At 49.2% G+C, this 21,335-nt stretch overlaps 1 protein-coding gene and 1 long non-coding RNA gene across 5 annotated transcripts in view; both read right to left on the reverse strand.

The window, feature by feature from the left end:
- ABCC5 (ATP binding cassette subfamily C member 5) overlaps window positions 1-4,552 on the reverse strand; it is a 44,650-nt gene extending 40,098 nt beyond the window's left edge. For 3 of the 4 annotated variants that reach the window (XM_081189923.1, XM_081189926.1, XM_081189927.1), the window contains exons 1-2: window positions 4,394-4,552; window positions 148-331 (exon numbers count right to left, since the gene is read on the reverse strand). In XM_081189923.1, coding sequence (XP_081046049.1) covers window positions 148-276 — 129 coding nt within the window. In that variant the 5' untranslated portion in view covers window positions 277-331; window positions 4,394-4,552. Of the gene's footprint in view, window positions 1-147; window positions 332-3,430; window positions 3,456-4,393 lie in introns of those variants that run through there. The other variant, XM_081189924.1, reaches the window with a different exon arrangement.
- A 1,014-nt stretch (window positions 4,553-5,566) lies between these two features.
- LOC308585244 lies at window positions 5,567-19,192 on the reverse strand. The gene is made up of 3 exons (XR_014007191.1): window positions 19,056-19,192; window positions 8,590-8,708; window positions 5,567-5,969 (listed from the first exon to the last, which is right to left on the reverse strand). It is a non-coding gene; the product is annotated as an uncharacterized lncRNA (long non-coding RNA).
- Window positions 19,193-21,335: the final 2,143 nt, after the last annotated feature.

A 21,335-nucleotide genomic window follows, 5' to 3' on the forward strand; every position in this document is an offset into this window, starting at 1 on the left:
CTGTTCTCATATTGCCACCCTCCGGACCTCTACAGGCTCTTCATATGTTCTCATTATAAATATGAAGCTGATGTAATAAAATTAAAACTACTAAACTAGGCAGTTCCAAAAGCTGCCACTCAAAAGACAAAAATCATAGCTCCTGACCTTGTGTTTGTCTTGCTGGTAATTCAGCCCATCTTGTTCTTCATGTTGGCCTGGGCTGCCTCTCTCCCTCACATTTCTATACCCAGGACTGGGTATAACATATTCTTTTCCTAGATCGATATCTTTCATCTTCTCCTTCTGTTAACGCCAGGGTTAACAAATGTTATCTGCCACACAGAAAACTCTGGAGGAAAAAGAGACAAAGCAATCTTGCATTAGAATCATCACACCCCGTATCTTCTTAAAGGATGTTTTAAACAAGCTTGGATTGCAGTTTTTGAATCCTATAGCAACATATGACCATGCTACTATCCTTCCGTTACCACCTGCAGGTCCATGTCAGAAATTAGGCAAGCGCCAGGCACATTTTGTGACTGGTGCGGGTCCAACTGCTGTCACACAGAGATCTCTTAATGCCAGGTTGGTGATTGGGGAAAGCAAAATGTCACTTTGAGAAGGATCTGAAATATTTTATTTCAAGCTTGAATTTGATTTATTCTGGATTGTTTTATTTGATGTTTTAATGTGTTGTAAACTGCTTTGAGATTTGTTCTTTACAATTTAAAGTGGTATAGAAATGGAATTAATCATCACCATCATGAATTTGGAGGGGGGGCGGTGCCGAGACATTCCATTGTGGCAACTGTAACCTAGGTCTAAGGTGCCATTGGGCGATTAGATTATATACCTGAGTGTCTAACATTGCTGCAGATTATATATACAGTGGTGCCCCGCAAGACGAATGCCTCGCAAGACGGAAAACTCGCTAGACGAAAGAGTTTTCCGTTTTGGAGGTGCTTCACAAAACGAATCTCCTATGGGCTTGCTTCGCAAGACGAAAATGTCTTGCGAGTTCCTGCGGGGTTTTTTTCCTTCCCCCCCATTTTTCTAAGCTGCTAAAAGCCGCTAATAGCGCTAATCCTCTAATCCGTCAATGGGCTTGCTTTGCAAGACAAAAAAAACGCTAGACGAAGAGAATCACAGAACGGATTCTTTTCGTCTTGCGAGGCACCACTGTATATCCCATGCACTACCCCAGCAGTGATCTCAAAGTAAAGAGAAACACACACACTACTCCCTAAAAAGTTTGTCATGCAAGTTTCAGAAGCAGCATTGGGAGTCCATGTGCCTGAAGATAGCTTTATCATCTGTTCTAAAACACTTCACAATTCTTAACATGCAGCAGGATATCTGCAAATGCAGAACCCAGCCATGATCTTGACAAGCACAGAAAGGTCATGAGGGACTAGTGTATTTGACTGAACAGACCTATCAACACACTCCTGAATTTCACTACATGTTTCCGAAAGAAAAAAGCACAAGATGTAGCAATATGAATAAAACTAAGCTTTTGTCGGACAGAACTATGCATTAGGAAGAATGGAAACCCAGCTATTCTAAGCAGCACAAGGCACAAAGTTGGCTACAACAAAACACATACTTTAAGTTCCTAGAGACAGAAAGTGGCAAAAAAGGGCTTATGCCTCATGGTAACATAAAAAACAAATTGCAGTTCTTTCCACAGCTGTAACAGACTAGTCTATAAGGAGTTATGGTACTTCCAGGGACAGTGTCTATGGGTGCCAATCTCCACAACAATTGTTGCTATTTCAGACTGAATATCCATATCAGCAAGGAAGGTATAATTGCTATTGCACAAATATAGCAATAGCCGCTCTAAGCATCCCAACGGGAAGAACATATTCCTTTTAGAAATCTGTTGTTTAATCTTTATTCTTATAGGACCCCACTCAAACTATTTTATGTTACTCATAACTAGCTAAGAATCTTTTTTGCACATAAATCTTTCAAAGAAACAGGTTTATTTTTAAGGCAAGGGAAAAAAGATGCTGTCACTTTTGAAGAAATGCACATGCAGAAACAAGCTGTTATTCTCTGCAAGTTCAGTTGAATGTTATCTTACACTATGCAATAGTTACAGCCAGTGCACTGTATTAATGCACCTCACACTGTCTCAAATGTGGTACAACTAATACAGCAACAATGCAAGTTCAGTGTATTAGTCGCTAAGGCTGCAGTCCTAATCTTATGTAATGGAGTAAACACCATAGAATTCAATTGGTCTTCGTTTCAAGTAGAAAATAGTTGGGATCGCACTGTAAGCAACTATACCTTCCATAGGAACTCCTTCATGTTACTATGTTTTCATCCTCCCAATGACGTCCATATTCCTTTCCTCACCCTTTTTTAAGGTTATGGCAACAAATCAACTGTCTATAAAGCCATCCCTTGGGGTGGGGGGTGGGGAGTCACCTTGATCTGGTGTCATTGCCTTTGATACCCCAAGGGCATTTAAAGCAGTCTTTACAAAAAAAAATAATACATCATCATAGCAGATCTATGAAACAGCCTCAGAGTGCATGAGTCTGCAATATCTTGCTATGTTGCCATGAAATAATCATTTTTGTCATTGGTAAAAACTGCACAAGTCTTCACATGAATTTAAAGATCTTTAGAAAAGCTATTTTGCATTTGACTTGTTCCAAGGGATCTATACTGAACCCCCTCCCCCAAGAAAAAAACATTCACAGAACACCACTCCCTTATAAAATTTCTGGGTAGTCAGGAGGATGATTCTGCATCCTCTCTCTGTGCTGCCAGATCTGATGCTTGGTCATCCATTACTTTGTTTGCAGCACCATCTGTGGGGCCAATTTATAAACAGCAGCAAGCAGTTCTTGTTTTAAACAACACTTTTAATGCATAATTTTAGAACTGTGGGGCAGCGGCGGCAGCACCTATCCTCTGTTTCTCAACCCTTACGTCTCTTGAAAGGTACCCAGCACTAGACAGCCTCTCTTCTGCCACTGAAAACAGCAGCAGCAACGTAAACAAGGGAGGGGTCCTCAAACTGTAAACTGCTCTGCATAGGCCATTTCACAATCCCATTCACTTCCATGCAGATACCTGAAGAGGGTGAAGGGCTGCCTTTTAAAAAGCACAGCAAAGTGAAAGAGGGAGGACTTGTTTGGATGCCTGAAAAATCATTATTCTTTGTCACTAGATTTGTAGAAAGATGTGCTGTTCTGCAGGAGTGTGCAAGGGAGGGAGCATCCTAAACCACTGGTAGGGCAGGAGAGGAAAAACACCAGGTCTGCACCTTCTTATCTCTCTCTCTCACACACATACACACACCAATTTCTGTATTCATTCATAGGCTCCCCCCGCCTCCATAAAGAAGTTACAAACAAAAATTCAAGGAGTGCAATCCGAATCACACTTACTAGAGAGTAAGGCTGCGATCCTAATGCCAGCCACCTACCTGAGAGCAAGCCTATGTCACTATTGAGCACGGTGGGCCTCCCTCCCAAGTAAACAGGCACAGAAGTGGTCAGCCAGCCCTTCAGAAGGACTCCCAATGCCCTCTCCCCCCAGTTGCCCCCCCCCCCACTTAAGGAAAGTGATGTCTGTTTCACTGCCCCCTTCAAGGCTCTGCCCCAAAGGTCTCGGTGAGAAAGAGCGTGGGTGGCAGAAGGAACTGCCCAAGTTTGCAAAACGAAGAGGAAGAAACGAATCTAGGCTCCTGAATAAACTGGGAATGATGGGGAGGTGGAGGTTTTTTATTGTTGTTTTTTTGCTTGGGGGAGAAGGAAGAAAGGAGGAAATGAGATTCCACTTCTTACTGGAACCGAGGCTGCGTCAGCAATTAGGGAAGGCCGACCTTTTGGTACTGTTAATCTGACTGCATATGCAAATCTATAGATAGATATGTATGTCCCCTTTCCAATCCTGCCCGTTCCTGGCCCCACCCCGCACGAAATGTCTCATGCATTGATAGGCCGCCGCCCCCTCCCATAAATCAATTACAAAGAAAAAACCCCAGCCCAAAGTCAAAGGTATGGGGGGGGGGAGAGGGGCGCCTCCCCGGCGGATCTCTTTCAAAATGTCCTCCTTCTCTCCCCCCGCACCTTCCAAAACACCCCCCCAAAAAAAACCCCAACAGCCTCCACCTTTTCTTTACAAGGAACTCCGTTCAGAGTCCAGGGTGGAGAGAAGGGAAGTCTTCAGGAGCAGCTCCCCCCAAAATATATATATAACCCCCCCCTCACAAAAACGACGCCTGAGGTCCCCATAACAGCCCCTGCCCCCCAAAAAAGGACTTCTGAGGAGAACAAACCTCATTTAAGCCGTCCCCCCCTCCTCAAGTGTCTTGTGAGGGGAGGGGGGGCATTTCCCCAATTTAAATAACCGGGGCCCCCCTCTATTTGAATAACCGCCCTCCTACCTGGCTTGAGCGACAGCGCCTCTACAGCCCTCGGCGGCACCGGAGCCACAACTGGGGTCAATAGGCAGCCCGAGAACCTCAGAACGGCTCCTCAGTCGCACTGCGCCTGCGCGGGCACCCGCGGGCAGCCCAGTCCGCTACCACTTACCACCACCACCACCAGCAGAGTCTTCTTTTCCCCTCCGTCGCGGGGTGCTTCGGGAGATGTAGTCCGCGTTCCCTGCCGGTGCCCCTACTCGAGCAGCGGAGAGGTACTACGCATCCCACAAGGCAGCGCGTGGGGCGGCAAGCCGGCTCCTTTCCCCGCAGGCTCCTCCCACTTTTATCCTCTCCTCTCGCCGGCCGGGTCCTGAACGTTCTGAGCGCCTCCCGGGTCCTTCTGGGCGCTTCACACGTGCGCTTCCCACCCCCTAGGGCGGCGCACGTGTCCGGGGGGTGGAGGGTTCCCAGCTCCGGCTTTGGGGTATATTACAGCGGGAGCTGCAAACGGCACGAGCCGGTTTTGAGCTGCGCGGACCCGTGCGAGATTTTCCCTGGTAATGGGGTCCCATTGAACTGAATGGGGTGCTGTGGGGCTCGCTTCTGTAGGCCTGTTGTCGCTGTTAATCTGCAGTCTCTGCGCGCGCGGTGGTTTTGGGGAAAGGGGAGCTTCTCCCCACCACCACCCGGAATGAGCTCCGTTGGATTTTTCTTTGTAAAAAACGCCCATAGGATTTTGCGCTGGTGCTGAGCCGGGTTCATAGGATGCGCGGAGTGGATAGGAGTGGTTTAGTTTTATTTGACAAGGTTCATGTACCGCTTTAATCAACAAAAACCTCATAAGTAGTTCAGATAACCAATGTAAAACATTCAGTGCGAGTACCAGTAACTTTAACAACAAACTGGTCTCGGGGTCGTTGCTTCTACCCCCACGTTAGGAGAAAGCTTTCCTGCGTTACAGCGGGGTGGTCTACACATGACGCTCTTGATCCCTTCCAACAAGTCTATGATTCTATGAAATGTACATCAAGTTTATCATAGAATCTTAGAGTTGGAAGGAACCCCCAGGGTCATCTACTTCAACCCCTTGCAATGCAGGAATCTCAGCTAAAGCGCCCATGAAGATGGCCATCCGACCTCTGTTTAAAAACCTCCAAGGAAGGAGAGTCCACCACCTCTCGTGGGAGTCTGTTCCACTGCTGAAAAGCTTCTACTGTCAGAAAGTTTTCCCGAATGTTTAGTCAGAATCTCCTTTCTTGCAACTGGAAGCCATTAGTTTGAGTCCTACCCTCCAGAGCAGGAGAAAACAAGCATGCTCCCTCCTCCATGTGACAGTCCTTAAGATATTTGAAGATGGCTATTACATCTCCTCTCAGTCTCCTCTTTTCCAGGCTAAACATACCCAATTCCTTCAACTGTTCCTCATAAGGCTTGGTTTTCTGACGCTTGATCATCTTGGAAACACTCCTCTGCGCATGTTTCAGCTTGTCAACCTCCTTAAATTGTGGTGCCCAGAACTGGACACAGTATTCCAAGTGTGGTCTGACTAAGGCAGAATAGAGATACTATTACTTCCCTTGATCTGGACACTAGACTTCTGTTGATGCAAAGTAGAAGTAAAATCAGTATTATCAATGGGCAGGGAAACAAAAAAAAAAAACCCAAAATCCTTCCAGTAGCACCTTAGAGACCAACTAAGTTTGTTACTGGTATGAGCTTTCGTGTGCATAGCTTTTCTTGTGGCTGCCACACTGAAAGACTAATTGCTAGCAAGTGTGGCACAAACGTTAGTTGGCACTTGTAAAGGTGCCAGTTCCTCACACCAAAACAGTCAAGTGGGCATGTATTGAGAGTAAGGTGGTCTGTACTTTGTGCCATTCATTGCATTGTCCTCTGATAACCATTTGCAGTTCCATCCTGCCCACACTACGCTGCTGGGAGCAATGATGCAGCTGATGAGGTGCACTCTAGTCTACGGAAGCATATGCTGTGATGTGCTATTGATAGCAACTGGCCTTAATGGCTGTATTTACCGTCAGTATCAGAAGCAGCGCATAGTTTCTGAAACTCACAGGAGAGTTGCAGTTGCGTTCATGTCCTGCCTACAGACTTCCCACGGGCATCTGGCTTGCCATTAGGAGAACAGGGTGCTGGACTAGATGGGCCATTGGCCTGATCCAGCCCTAAGGCTGGATGTCTAGGATATGGGGCAGGGAGAGTTAAAAGGCCACGAATGCCTTGGTTGTGGCTTTGTTTCAAAGCTGCTTCTGTGTTTTATTTCTGTAGCATTTTACATAGTTACTATCTTAGTCTGCAATCAACGCACTTGCCTGAGAGGAAGCCCCGTTGGCTTTAGTGTGGCTTACTTCTGAAGAAAACATGTCTAAGATGGCACTGTTAATTATTTTCCTGTATACTCCCCTGAGAGTTTTAACTGAAGGGCAGCGCTGACATTTTCTAAATAAATACATGAAATGCAAGCACTCCATTAGATCCTAGCAGGCCCAGAACTCATGCAAGAGAAGAACAAGGTGACCTACTTACAAGGATAGTATAATTAGCAATGGCTTCCTACCTTATTGACCACCTCACTTGAGGCTAAATATGTAGCATCTGCTGTAGGAAGGAAATGCTTGGGCCTTGATTCAAAACCCAAGTAAGTGAGAGTGGGAAACGGTTGCTGCTGAGAGGCAAAGCTAAGGCCAGAGAAAATAGAATAATAGTCATCTAGTCCAACTCCTGCAATGCAAAAATCACAGAATCCCTAACGGGTGCTCCCTCCAATCTCTGCTTTAAAACCTCCAGTGAATGAGAGGTCCATCACCTTCCAAAGCCCTTTCCACCCATTTAACAGCTCTTACTGTTGGAAATGGTGCTGGAGGAGACTCTTGAGAGTCCCATGGACTGCAAGAAGATCAAATGTATCCATTCTTCAGGAAATCAGCCCTGAGTGCTCACTGGAAGGACAGATCCTGAAGCTGAGACTCCAATACTTTGGCCACCTCATGAGAAGAGAAGACTCCCTGGAAAAGACCCTGAGGATGGGAAAGATTGAGGGCACAAGGAGAAGGGGACGACAGAGGACGAGATGATTGGACGGTGTTCTCGAAGCTACCAGCATGAGTCTGTCCAAACTGTGGGAGGCAGTGGAAGACAGGAGTGCCTGGCGTGCTCTGGTCCAGGGGGTCACGAAGAGTTGGACACGACTAAACGACTAAACAACAACAACAACTGTTGGAAAATTCTTCCTAATGTTTTCTCGGAATCTCTTCTCATTTGAATCAATTGGTTTGGGTTCTACCCTCTGGAGCAACAGAAGACAAACTTGCTTCATCTTCCATGGGACAGCTCTTCAGATATTTGAATAAATGGCCAAGGGGTAGCTTGCAATAACAGGCCAATCTAAATGTAATTTGGATATTTCTCCTGGAGCAAAGTATGGGGGAAGTGCTATAGTTAATTTGCATATGTAAGTTATTGCTACAGATGATTTGCATGCACTCATTTTTACAGTCCATGCTCCTCATATGTAGAGCAGGGATGGCAACCCGTGGCCTTTTGGATGCTGTTGGAGGGCTCCCAACAGCGCCAGCCAGCAGAGTCAAAGGTCAGCGAAAACAAGACGGGGGGGGGCGGTGTCCAGCTCTCAGAGGATGACCTCCAAACCATCCTAAATATCTTCGCAGAAGCTTACAGAAAGCTTGGCCTATCACTCAACATCCAAAAAAACCAATGTGTTGCACTAACAAACACAAAAATTTTCAGAAATAGACTTGAAAGAGAAATTGCTGAATTACAAATTATTACCAAACTTAAAACCATGGAGAGACCTGGTCTGAATAGAGAAATTGGATTCTTATCTCATTATACACGATAAAGCTATTTTTAGCCATCTCACCCCTTGCTTTTTCCTGTAAGACCAATTGCAGTCATTAACAGTCGTCAACAGGTTTACCATGCCTATCAGCCAATCACCCCTCCCCACCCTCTCCTTACATATAAGGGTCTGGTGACTTCTATTTCAGTGTATCTGCAGAAATGTGCATGCAGACGAAAGCTCATACCAGTAACACACTTACTTGGTCTCTAAGGTGCTACTGGAAGGAATTTTGTTTTGTTTTGTTTTGTTTTTTGTTCAAATACAAAACAACCCCTCTGCAGCACCACAAATCCAACTCAATAGTATAACATTGGAAAGTGTTGATCACTTCTCTTACCTGGGTGGTTATCTTTCCACATGGGCCAATATTGATGCCGAAATCCGGCATTGCCTGAGCTCTGCGAGTGCAGCTTTCTCCCAATTGAAGTGCAGAGTGTTTGAGGACCGGGACATTTGCTGGGAAAGCAAAATGCTTGTTTACAGGAGCTATTGTACTACCAACCTTACTGCATGCTTGCGAAACATGGACCACTTATAAACACCATCTCCAACTCCTCAAAAGATTCCATCAACGGTGTCTCCGAAAAAAATTTGCATGTCACTTGAGAAGACAGGCAAACTAATGCCAGTGTACTGGAAGAAGCAAAGATCACCAGTGTTGATGCAATGATTCATCAACTTCATTGGACTGGTCATGTTATTTGGATGCCTGATTATAGTCTTCCAACGCAACTACTCTATTCCGAACTTAAAAATGGAAAGTGTAATGCTGGTGGTCAACAAAAGAGCCTTAAAGACTGTCTCGAGGCAAATCTAAAAAAATGTACAGTGGTACCCCGCAAGACGAACGCCTCGCGAGACGAAAAACTCGCAAAACGAAAGGTTTTTTCGTTTTCGAGTTGCCTCGCAAGACGAATTTCCCTATGGGCTTGCTTCGCAAAACGAAGCTTGCCCCCGGGGACAGCGGGTCTTCTCTTTTGAAGCAAGGGGCCGCGGGGAGATAGCCATCTCCCTGCAGCCCCTTGCTGCAAAAGACCGGGGGAAGCGGGGAAGCGAAGCGCTTCGCTTCCCGCTGCTCCCGGACCTCTTCTGAAGCAAGGGGCTGGGGGGAGATAGCGATCTCCCTGCAGCCCCTTGCTGCAAAAGACCGGGGGAAGCGGGGAAGCGAAGCGCTTCGCTTCCCGCTGCTCCAGGACCTCTTCTGAAGCAAGGGGTTGCGGGGAGATAGCGATCTCCCTGCAGCCCCTTGCTGCAAAAGACCGAGGGAAGCGGGGAAGCGAAGCGCTTCGCTTCCCGCTGCCCCCGGACGTCTTCTGAAGCAAGGGGTTGCGGGGAGATAGCGATCTCCCTGCAGCCCCTTGCTGCAAAAGACGTCGGGGGGAAGCGGGGAAGCGAAGCGCTTCGCTTCCCGCTGCCCCCAGGACCTCTTCTGAAGCAAGGGGTTGCGGGGAGATAGCGATCTCCCTGCAGCCCCTTGCTGCAAAAGACCGGGGGAAGCGGGGAAGCGAAGCGCTTCGCTTCCCGCTGCCCCCAGGACCTCTTCTGAAGCAAGGGGTTGCGGGGAGATAGCGATCTCCCTGCAGCCCCTTGCTGCAAAAGACCGGGGGAAGCGGGGAAGCGAAGCGCTTCGCTTCCCGCTGCTCCAGGACCTCTTCTGAAGCAAGGGGCTGGGGGGAGATAGCGATCTCCCTGCAGCCCCTTGCTGCAAAAGACGTCGGGGGGAAGCGGGGAAGAAGCGCTTCGCTTCCCGCTGCCCCGGACCTCTTCTGAAGCAAGGGGTTGCGGGGAGATAGCGATCTCCCTGCAGCCCCTTGCTGCAAAAGACGTCGGGGGGAAGCGGGGAAGCGAAGCGCTTCGCTTCCCGCTGCCCCCAGGACCTCTTCTGAAGCAAGGGGTTGCGGGGAGATAGCGATCTCCCTGCAGCCCCTTGCTGCAAAAGACCGGGGGAAGCGGGGAAGCGAAGCGCTTCGCTTCCCGCTGCTCCAGGACCTCTTCTGAAGCAAGGGGCTGGGGGGAGATAGCGATCTCCCCGCAGCCCCTTGCTGCAAAAGTCGTCGGGGGGAAGCGGGGAAGCGAAGCGCTTCGCTTCCCGCTGCCCCCAGGACCTCTTCTGAAGCAAGGGGTTGCGGGGAGATAGCGATCTCCCTGCAGCCCCTTGCTGCAAAAGACCGGGGGAAGCGGGGAAGCGAAGCGCTTCGCTTCCCGCTGCCCCCGGACCTCTTCTGAAGCAAGGGGTTGCGGGGAGATAGCGATCTCCCTGCAGCCCCTTGCTGCAAAAGACGTCAGGGGGAAGCGGGGAAGCGAAGCGCTTCGCTTCCCGCTGCCCCCAGGACCTCTTCTGAAGCAAGGGGTTGCGGGGAGATAGCGATCTCCCTGCAGCCCCTTGCTGCAAAAGACCGGGGGAAGCGGGGAAGCGAAGCGCTTCGCTTCCCGCTGCCCCCAGGACCTCTTCTGAAGCAAGGGGTTGCGGGGAGATAGCGATCTCCCTGCAGCCCCTTGCTGCAAAAGACCGGGGGAAGCGGGGAAGCGAAGCGCTTCGCTTCCCGCTGCTCCAGGACCTCTTCTGAAGCAAGGGGCTGGGGGGAGATAGCGATCTCCCCGCAGCCCCTTGCTGCAAAAGACGTCGGGGGGAAGCGGGGAAGCGAAGCGCTTCGCTTCCCGCTGCCCCCAGGACCTCTTCTGAAGGCTGGCGGGGGGCAAAAGTCTTTGTCCCCCCTGCCTGCCTTCCCAGGGGCTTTTAAATCGCCCCGGACAGCGGAGAAGTCCTCCGCTGTCCGGGGGGATTTTAAAATGCCGCCCGCCAGCATTTTAAGATCGCCCGGACAGCGGAGAAGTCCTCCGCTGTCCCAGGGTTTTTTAAAATGCTGGGGGTGGGAAGAAAAGCCCTTGTCCCCCCCCCCAGCCTTCAGAAGAGGTCCGGGGACAGACTGTCCCCGGACCTGGTCTGAAGGCGGTTTCCCTAGGAACGCATTAATTGATTTTCAATGCATTCCTATGGGAAACCGTGCATCGCAAGACGAAAAAACCGCAAGACGAAGAGACTTGCGGAACGAATTAATTTCGTCTTGCGAGGCACCACTGTAGTATAAACACTGACAATTGGGAAACACTGGCCTGCGAACACTCCATTTGGAGAACAGCCTTTACCAAAAGTGTCATGACCTTTGAAGACGTTCAAATGCAGGATAAAAGGGAGAAATGTGCTAAGAGGAAGGCACGCTTGGCAAACCCTCACCGTGATCAACTCCTGCCAGGAAACCTATGTCCCCACTGAGGAAGGATGTGTGCATCAGAATTGACCTCCACAGTCACTTTCGGACTCACTGTTAAGACAATGTTCATGGAAGACAATCTTGCTTGGCTTTGAGTGATCCATTGCCAAAGAAGTAGAAGACTCCTCTCCCATTCACTAAGGACAGGGAGGGTATGCCCTTTTGTCAGCTATTTGCTAGTCATTGTACACCATTTACCCATAATTTCCCTAACAAAGGAGATACTTGTCAGGACCATTTAAATCATGGCTTCTTAGGCTCCTTAAGACAAGAGGGTTGGTGGAACCAGCAGTGCAGCTGATTGTTATCAGCAGGGAGGCATTTGTTAAGTAAATGGCTCACAAGGCCCAATAAATATTTGGCAGAAATTCTCTCCCCTCCCCTTCCCTTTCACTCCTTAGGCATGAACCTGGTGACTCCAACATGCAAATGTTCCAAGTCTAATGTGAGGATAGTTGAAATCACCCATTGCTGCAGCATTTCCTGTTTCAGATGCCTACTTGATTCCATTCTCCATATCATGATCACCCTCAGCGTTTTGGTCAGGAGACCAAGTGTTCAATTACTAAACCATCTTAATTTCAACTTCCGCTTTCCTCAGTAAAACAGTGGACACTCATATGGAGCAAAGGCTTATTTAATTCAGTTGCAGATGTGGTTGCTCTCCAACTCCCATCCGCCCTAGCAAGCAAGGGATAAGAAAGAGTTGTAGTTTATCAACACATGAGAGCAGCAGGTTCTGCACTCCTGTTTTAAATATACCTACCAGCCCAGGGGGACTGGGCCTTCAACAAAACCAAGTGGGTGGGACATAGTGTCTGTCAATCACCTGACATCATGATATCAGATGACTGACAAGTATGTGGGACAACACAGCTGTCAAAGTTTTCATTGAAGCTTCTGCTAACACAAAGCTTTGTGCTATTGGACCAAGGTGGGCTCCCTACTTGGGTGTTGGGAACTGTCAGGGAACTGCCATCGGAGGAACGGGAGGTGGAAGGGCTCACAGAGGCTGGGAGGGAGTCAGCAGCGAAAGCAGGGACCAGCAGGGGGAGAGAGGGGTCTCTGGAGGAAGGTCTCATGAATGCGGAGAGAGACGCAGCAGCTAAAGCAGGAACTAGCAGGGAAGAGGGAGGGATCAGGGACACGTCCAGCGAGAACAGCGGGGAGGTGTCAGAAGCTCCCATAGGGAGACCCATTCTTCGCCGGAAGCTGCCACGTCGTGAGTCCAGAAGACGCATTTCCGTTAAGGAGCTTCTATGCTGGAAGCGCTTCCGCAGACAACCACTGTCGGAATCTACAAGTGACTAGGGCAGACATGTTTGAGGAGCTCTGTCACACACAGAGGTTTGTGGAGTTGCACAAACTCTGAGGGACCACGATTTTACGCACAAGCAGCTAATCATCCCATCACAGCATTCCGACAGTCTTTGTAAGCTGCCTGTGCAGGAGAAGGCATCATGAGCGACCCAGCCGGAGCCGGAGAGGCAGGAGTTGGAGCGGGTCCAAGCTTGGAAGATAGGTACCGAGCGTTGGAAATCCAATTGGCGCTGCAGACGGCTAGGCTTGAGGAGAGAAGGGCTCAGGATGCAGACAAGAAGGGGAGAGCCACCCAGTTCAACAGAAAGGTACCAGGATTGGTGCAGAAATTTGGGGGGGACCCCAAGGACTATCATGCCTTTAGAACAGAGATGCAATATGCCCTCAATGTGCAGTTTGATGAATTCCCTGACGAGGAATCGCGAGTGGCTTTCGTGATTGGGCATCTTGAGAGGGGGGCGAGAGACTGGGTTAGGCCCCTGATGGCAACGCACAATGACGTCCTAAAGGACACCATGAAGTTCTTTCGTGCAATGGATCTCATGTTTTCTAGCGATATTGAGGAGGGAGTGGTGCGCAGACAGCTAATGGCTTGCAAGCAGGGAAGCCGATCTGTCCGTGAGTACTGGACTGAGTTCACTATGCTGGTTCACAGATTGGGGTGGGACTTATCGGCGGCACCCATTCAAATGCTATTTGAAGAAGGCCTGGCTTCGGCCGTGAAAGACGAACTGTCCCGGGGTCCTAGGGCGGATTCCATGGATCAGCTGACTAAATCTGCACTGACCATAGGCGCGCGCCAGGAGGCGAGAGCTTTGGAGAGGCGGGAAGGGAAAGGGGAACGCTGGAAGGAGTTCCGCATTCCTGAGATTCCAGAGACAACTTTCCCGCCGGCAGAGCCGATGGAAATCGGAACAGCGCGCGCGCGCGCAGTTTCAAAGCCCAGTGAGGGGGCTAAGAAGGAGGGAAAAGGCGCCCGGAAATGCTATCTCTGCCAACAGCCAGGCCACTTTGCCAGAGTCTGCCCCCAGAGGAAGGAATGGCAAGGGATGGTGGGAGCTGTTGAGGGAAGAGAGCAGGGAGAACCGGAGCAGGTAAAAGCCAACGCCTGGTTGCCACAGTCGGGGCACAGCAGCCAGGCCAAAGAGCAGTGAAAGTGCCCATGCCAGAAGCTCCTCAACCTGCTCTAGTGATTGAAGTGTCACTAGAGCTGCAAAATGGACACCCCCTAAAGATAAAGGCGCTGTTGGACTCAGGCAGCTCCTGCAATTTTATGAGCAAAGAGTTTGCTGCTGAACACCAGATACAGACGATCCCTTTAAGCAACCCCCTGCAGGTGACCACGATCGATGGCAGGGAGTTGTTGGGAGGAGGGGTCAGCTTGCAGACCGTCCCAATGATAATGAGGGTGGCAAGGCACACAGAACTGATAGCGTTTAATGTGGCCACCTTGGGAGGCGCTCCCATTATTTTGGGAATGAGCTGGCTAGCGCTACATGATCCGCTGGTGGGCTGGCATTAGAGAGTGGTTTCTTTTGGTTCAGCACATTGCTTGGAACACTGCAAAGGGGAAAAGGGTTCAGCAGGGGCCCAAGCCACCCTAGCAGGGACAGAAGTAATGGAGAAGGTGAAGGTACCACCACAATACGCAGATCTCAGCGACGTGTTCAGCGAGAAGGAAGCTGACCAACTACCCCCGCATAGGCCCTTTGACTGTCAGATCAATTTACTCCCTGGAGCACAGCTTCCTGTAGGCAAGTTGTATGCCATGTCAGACAGAGAAATGCAGGAGCTGCGAGAGTTCATTGACAAGAACCTGAAAAGAGGCTTCATCAGAGAGTCCAAAGCAGCGGGGGGTAGCCCAGTGTTTTTTGTGGATAAAAAGAACACGGACAAGCCGAGACTTGTGTGTGACTTCAGGGGGTTAAATGCAGTGACAGAACCAGTGGCTTTCCCTATGCCCAGGATTGATGACATTTTGACCAGGGTGCGGAAGGGAAAGATTTTTACAAAGCTGGATCTAAGGGGGGCGTACAACCTGATACGTATAAGGAAAGGGGATGAATGGAAAACCACCATGTTCACCCCTTTGGGGGCATTTGAATATCTCGTTATGCCATTTGGATTACAAGCAGGCTCAGCGTGCTTCCAATCGTTTATGAACCACGTACTGGGGCCTTTGCTTTACAAGAATTGTGTGGCCTTCCTAGATGACGTGTTGGTGTATTCGGAGAATGAGGAGCAGCATGTGAGAGACGTCAGAGAAGTGTTGAGCAGGCTGCAAGCCAACAGGCTGTGGGTGAAACTGGAGAAGTGTCAGTTTCATACCAAGGAGGTGGAATTCCTGGGGTACCGCCTGTCAGACAAGGGATTGGCCATGGATCCCGGCAAGGTCCAGGCAGTGCTGGAATGGAAAACACCCAAAACCAAGAAGGATGTGCAGAGGTTCCTAGGGTTTGGAAACTTTTATCGTAAGTTCATCCGAAACTTTGCACACCTGACGGCGCCCATTACGGACTGTCTCAGCAGTAAGAAGAAATTTGTTTGGACTGCGGAGGCGGAGCGAGCGTTTGAGGAACTGAAAAGAGCCTTCGCCTCTGAAGGACAACTTCTGCATGTGGATTTACAAAAAAAGCTGAGGGTCGAAACAGACGCATCTGACAGAGCCATAGGGGCGGTGCTGCTTCTTCTGCAGCCAGGGAAGGAGGAGTCAGAGTGGCGACCATGTGCCTTCTTTTCGCGAAAGCTGAACAAATCCGAGAGGAACTACACGGTGTACGACCGGGAACTTCTTGCTATTCATGAGGCTTTCCGGAGATGGAGGCACCTGCTAATTGGTGCACAACATAAGGTGCAAGTGTGCACGGACCATAAGAACCTAGAGTATTGGAGAACTGCGCGAGTGCTCAACCAACGGCAGTTGAGATGGGCACAGGAGTTCTCCAAATTTAACTTTGAGATTTGTTACGTGCCAGGCCCAGAGAACGTTAGGGCGGACGCTCTCTCACGCAAACCTGAATATTTGGAGGGGGAGGGAGCACCCGAAGAAACCCATGTCATTCCAGAGGACCGCTGGGTGTGTGGGGCGGCATTGGTGGGGCAAAGGGAACTGGTAGAGGGAACGGTGCATGATGAATACGCCCAGGACAAACTCAGGGGTCTCAGGAGGGAGGGAGACAAACCCGGGGGTTTTGAGGAGAGAAACGGGGCGTTGTATTACAAGGGAGCGTTATATATACCTGAAGGTGAATTGAGGGAGAAGGTACTCAAGCAACTGCACGATAGCCCCACAGCAGGGCATTTTGGGCAACACAAAACCATGTGGCTGGTTACCAGGGAATTTTGGTGGCCCAAGGTCAGGGAAGATGTGCGGGAGTATGTGAGAGGGTGTGACCAATGCCAACGAGCCAAGGGGGAGAGGCGGGCACCGGCAGGGTTATTAGAGCCACTACCCACACCTGAAAGACCATGGGAAACAGTGGCAATAGATTTCATGACTGATCTGCCAAGGTCCAGAGGGAAAACAGCCATCATGGTTGTGGTAGACCTGTTAACCAAAATGGCCCACTTTATAGCCTGCTCACATGCGGTCACGGCAGAAGAAACCGCTAAATTGTTTGTAGAAAATGTGTTTAGGTTGCATGGTGCCCCCTTGAGGGTGGTTTCAGACCGAGGGAAACAATTTACTTCCAGGTTCTGGAGGAAGCTCATGAGCTTACTGCATGTAGAGGTTAATTTCTCAACTGCCCGGCATCCTGAAACCAACGGGCAGGCGGAAAGAGCTAATGGCGTCCTCCAGCAATATTTGAGGTGTTATGTGAATGACAGAGAGAATGATTGGGTGGAGAAGCTGGCGTTGGCAGAATTTGCCTACAACAATGCAGAGAACGTGTCCACAGGGATGAGCCCCTTTTTGGCTAATTACGGGTGCCATCCCCGAGCCTTCCCAGGGGGGGAAGGGGAGAACTGGAGCGTTCCAGCTGCAGAACAGTTCGTAGAAGAAATGGAAGCGATCCATCGCCAGCTCCAACTTAACTTAAACAGGGCCAAGGAGGAATATAAGAGGCAGGCAGACAAAAACAGAAGAGAAGGTGAAACCATTAGGGTGGGGGACCAGGTGTGGCTGTCAACCCAAGGGTTACCATTCAAAGGGGGTTGTAAGAAGTTAAGACCCAAAAGACTGGGTCCATTTGAAGTCACGCAGCAGGTCAACCCAGTGGCTTTCAGACTCCGGTTACCGAACCACATGAAGCTGCACCCAGTTTTCCACAGGTCGTTGCTGTCACCGTATAAAGGGGACAGAGAAGGGAGGGTCACTAGGGGACCAGCAATGGAGGAGAAGGAACACAGCTACCATGTAGCGGAGATTCTCGATTCCAGGTGGAAGGGAGATCAAGTAGAGTATTTGGTAATGTGGGAAGGGGAACCGGAGTCGGAAAACACCTGGGTCATGGCAGAGGATGTAGATGACGAGGTTTTAATAGAAACTTTTCATCAGAGGTTCCCACGTAAACCTCAGCCAGTGGCGAGGTTCCGGAGGGAATACTTTGCCACCACCGACGAAGAAGAAGAGTTGGAGGGGTTCCCTGATTCCGAGGAGGAGGAGGATTCAGCGAGCCGGAACGAAGACCGATGGAGGGAAATGTTCGAGACGTCTGAAGATGAAGAGGATTCTTTTCGGGGTTTTATCTCCTCACCGCCCAGAGGAGAGAGAATGGGCGGGGGGGGAAGGGGGCCCTGGAGGGGAGGTGGATGTCAGGGAACTGCCATCGGAGGAACGGGAGGTGGAAGGGCTCACAGAGGCTGGGAGGGAGTCAGCAGCGAAAGCAGGGACCAGCAGGGGGAGAGAGGGGTCTCTGGAGGAAGGTCTCATGAATGCGGAGAGAGACGCAGCAGCTAAAGCAGGAACTAGCAGGGAAGAGGGAGGGATCAGGGACACGTCCAGCGAGAACAGCGGGGAGGTGTCAGAAGCTCCCATAGGGAGACCCATTCTTCGCCAGAAGCTGCCACGTCGTGAGTCCAGAAGACGCGTTTCCGTTAAGGAGCTTCTATGCTGGAAGCGCTTCCGCAGACAACCACTGTCGGAATCTACAAGTGACTAGGGCAGACATGTTTGAGGAGCTCTGTCACACACAGAGGTTTGTGGAGTTGCACAAACTCTGAGGGACCACGATTTTACGCACAAGCAGCTAATCATCCCATCACAGGAACATACCTTTCTCCCGCAATTGGGAGCTCACATTAAGCTCCCAGTTGCTCCTTTTGTAACCAGGTGACATAGATTGTCAGGTATGGAGCAGGTGGGCACGGCTTGCAAGGAACAGCCTGGCAGGCAGTATTGGGACCACTGCCCGGCCAAATTTGGTCCATCATCCAAAATTCCCCACCCACAACCAAAACATTGCAGTTGTGGAGCACTCTTGCCTTTTTTCAGGATACTCCATTCCTGTCCCACCCTTCATTGCAGGGGGTAGGGCTAGATGACCCTTGGGATCCATTCCAACGTGATAATTCTGTGACTCTATGAATCATAGAATCATAGAGTTGGAAGAGACCACAAGGGCCATCGAGTCCAACCCCCTGCCAAGCAGGAAACACCATCAGAGCACTCCTGACATATGGTTGTCAAGCCTCTGCTTAAAGACCTCCAAAGTAGGAGACTCCACCACACTCCTTGGCAGCAAATTCCACTGTCGAACAGCTCTTACTGTCAGGAAGTTCTTCCTAATGTTTAGGTGCAATCTTCTTTCTTGTAGTTTGGATCCATTGCTCCGTGTCCGCTTCTCTGGAGCAGCAGAAAACAACCTTTCTCCCTCCTCTATGTGACATCCTTTTATATATTTGAACATGGCTATCATATCACCCCTTAACCTCCTCTCCTCCAGGCTAAACATGCCCAGCTCCCTTAGCCGTTCCTCATAAAAGATTCACAGATACTTAGCGTTCTTTGGCCACTGAGCACATTCTGTCCTCATTGGGTTGTCTGTAGCCATTTTTGCCCTGTTAGGTTTGTTCCCTCCTAAATAAATATGTTTCTACTTCTCCAAACATTAGGGTTCACCAAACACAGGGGTACCTCTCTCGTACTGATACCTCACTCTTATTTCTCATTGGCCCCATGTCACCAAGTTTGCTATTTGTTGGTATATGATGATGATGTCAAGGCTGAGCCTACAAAACATAGATATTTTTAATATTTAAAAAAGTATACCGCTCCAGGGTAAGAACCTGAAAAAGGGCGAGGGTGATTTAACACTTGGGAAAGTTGTTTCTTTGTGACTTGGGAGTTGGCCACAACCGTCTCCTGGCACCCGATGAGAAACAAGACACCAGGAAGGACAACATGAAGCCATAATTTCTGACGAACAAATGCAGGTTTTGTTCTGACATTGTGTTCCAGAGCTCCTTTTTAAATGTCCTAACCCAGCAAGGAAGAACAGTGCCTGGAAGAAGCCATCTGGGGCTGCCAGTTGTTACATGCACATAGTTGCCCGTCAACAACAGCCAGATCGTCTCCAATAAAACTCTCTTCTTTTGCCTTCAAAAAAAAGACAAAAAGAGCCAGATAGGAACCGTTAACTGCAATATACTTTATGGTCCTCATGTCATCTGTCTTCACCATAATTTGAATGGGACCAATCTATATCACCTATATTTAATGGATAGAATCAACCAGAGTGTTGCACACACTGCGTGTCACACACAACATATATTTAAGGCACATGATGCTTCTCTGCAAACAGTCCTGGGAACTGTTTTTTGCCCCTTACAGGGCTGCATCTCCCAGCACCCTTGACAAACTACAAACTACAATTCCCAGGATTCTTTGGGAGAAGTCGTGGGCTTTAAACATGTGGCATGTAGCCAGCCACAAATATTAAATTTTCATGAGGTAATTCATATGTATAGATACCCCTGGGAAATTAAGGTGGTGGGTCTCTGCACTTTGCAGTCTGCCAGGCTACTGTAATGGCCCAAACTTTAGCTTCATGGCTGAATGAGGGAACCTTTGACACTTGAAAAAGAGAGTAATTAAATTGCCTAAGGGCCGCACTCCCATCTAAGCAATCTTCTGGGGACCACATGCAAATGGTGGATGGGAACAGAGGCGAAGCAACAAATGTAAATGTTAACTTGGTACAGTAGGCTAGTTTGAAGGAAGGTGTGAAGTAGGGCTGGTGGGGTGTGGGGCCAGGAGAGAGTTGCGAGGGCCAGATAGAGGGGTCTGGGGCCGCATCTAACATTCATGTCTGAGGTCTCCCAGCCTCACTCTAAGTGCTACAACATCAAGAGTAATATGAGATGCCTTGGGGACAGTAAATGAGGTGAAGGGACAACAGCAACTGTTCTTTGAGTTATTCTCCTTCTCCACAATTTCTCTTCCCTGGGGTGTGAGCCTGGGCAGTGTGTATGGGGCCCTGGGCTGCCCAGATGACACAAACATCCCCTCTTAGCCTTGCTAATGTGATCCAAAGGAAAGGAAAGCAATATGTTTGGCACCAGCTTGGCTGCAGGAGTTGCTAGAAGCAGACAGTGTACAAGGTACCATCTAACCACACTGAGGGCTCCACTCCAGATTTGCATCGGGTTTACTTTGCTTCTCCCAAAGATATCCCACAATGCAGCAGGTATGGATTTTTCCTCTGGGATTTACTCTCAAAGCATTTCTGACAAAGGAGGTTTAGGACCAGAGTTTTTGTCCTCCTAGATGGGCTCCCTTCCCAGGATGATGAGCCCCATCTGCCCCTCACATCCCTCTACATCTCATGCAGAAAGGATTACCGTACATTTCCATGGACAGAACTAGGACAGGAGATATATCTGATGCCATGGCTTCTGCCAGTTGCTACGTGACCCTTGCAGACTCGGGGGCAATTCACAGGAGCCTATTTTCCCCAGGGAACGCTCTTTACCAATCACTTTTCAAAGAGTTCCTGGTTTCATCAGAGGCTCTTATCTCTTGCAACTCACTTCGCCTTCTGATTCATCCCTTTCTGGCAGGTGAAAAAAACCAGCTGCTGTAAGCAAGATGTTAGGTTTGAATTCCAGGGTAAATGAGGGTAAACACAAATTGTTACAGCTTATAGTTCAGTTTTCTTATTATTAAATGGAGTTCTTGTTTCTTTGGACACACATTTCAAGTCTATTTAATTCGTATATTGATTGTTAAATTCCATTCTGATTGTCTTTATCGTTTTTGTAAAGAACTATGCAGAAACTCTGGTTTTAGTATGCTGGCTGTTTGACCGTAATAATAAACATTAATTCATTCATTCCTACTAACCAAGTGGTGACTGAGAAAAAGCCTCACCGCTAGCGAAAGCTCCCAGTCTTTACGCCACACATTAGAATAACTCGGGCAGGGCAGGGGATGCATGTTTTTAATTGTTTACTTGCTCCTGCAGATGGTAAATTGTTTCTTTGCATTGGGCCTGTAAAGATCTGGTTGAAATGTCACCGCCCATCCCTCACCTTGATCATTTCTTGCCCT

This window comes from Podarcis bocagei (genome assembly GCF_964188305.1).
Source record: "Podarcis bocagei genome assembly, chromosome: 4".
NCBI classification, from domain to species: Eukaryota; Metazoa; Chordata; class Lepidosauria; order Squamata; family Lacertidae; genus Podarcis; species Podarcis bocagei.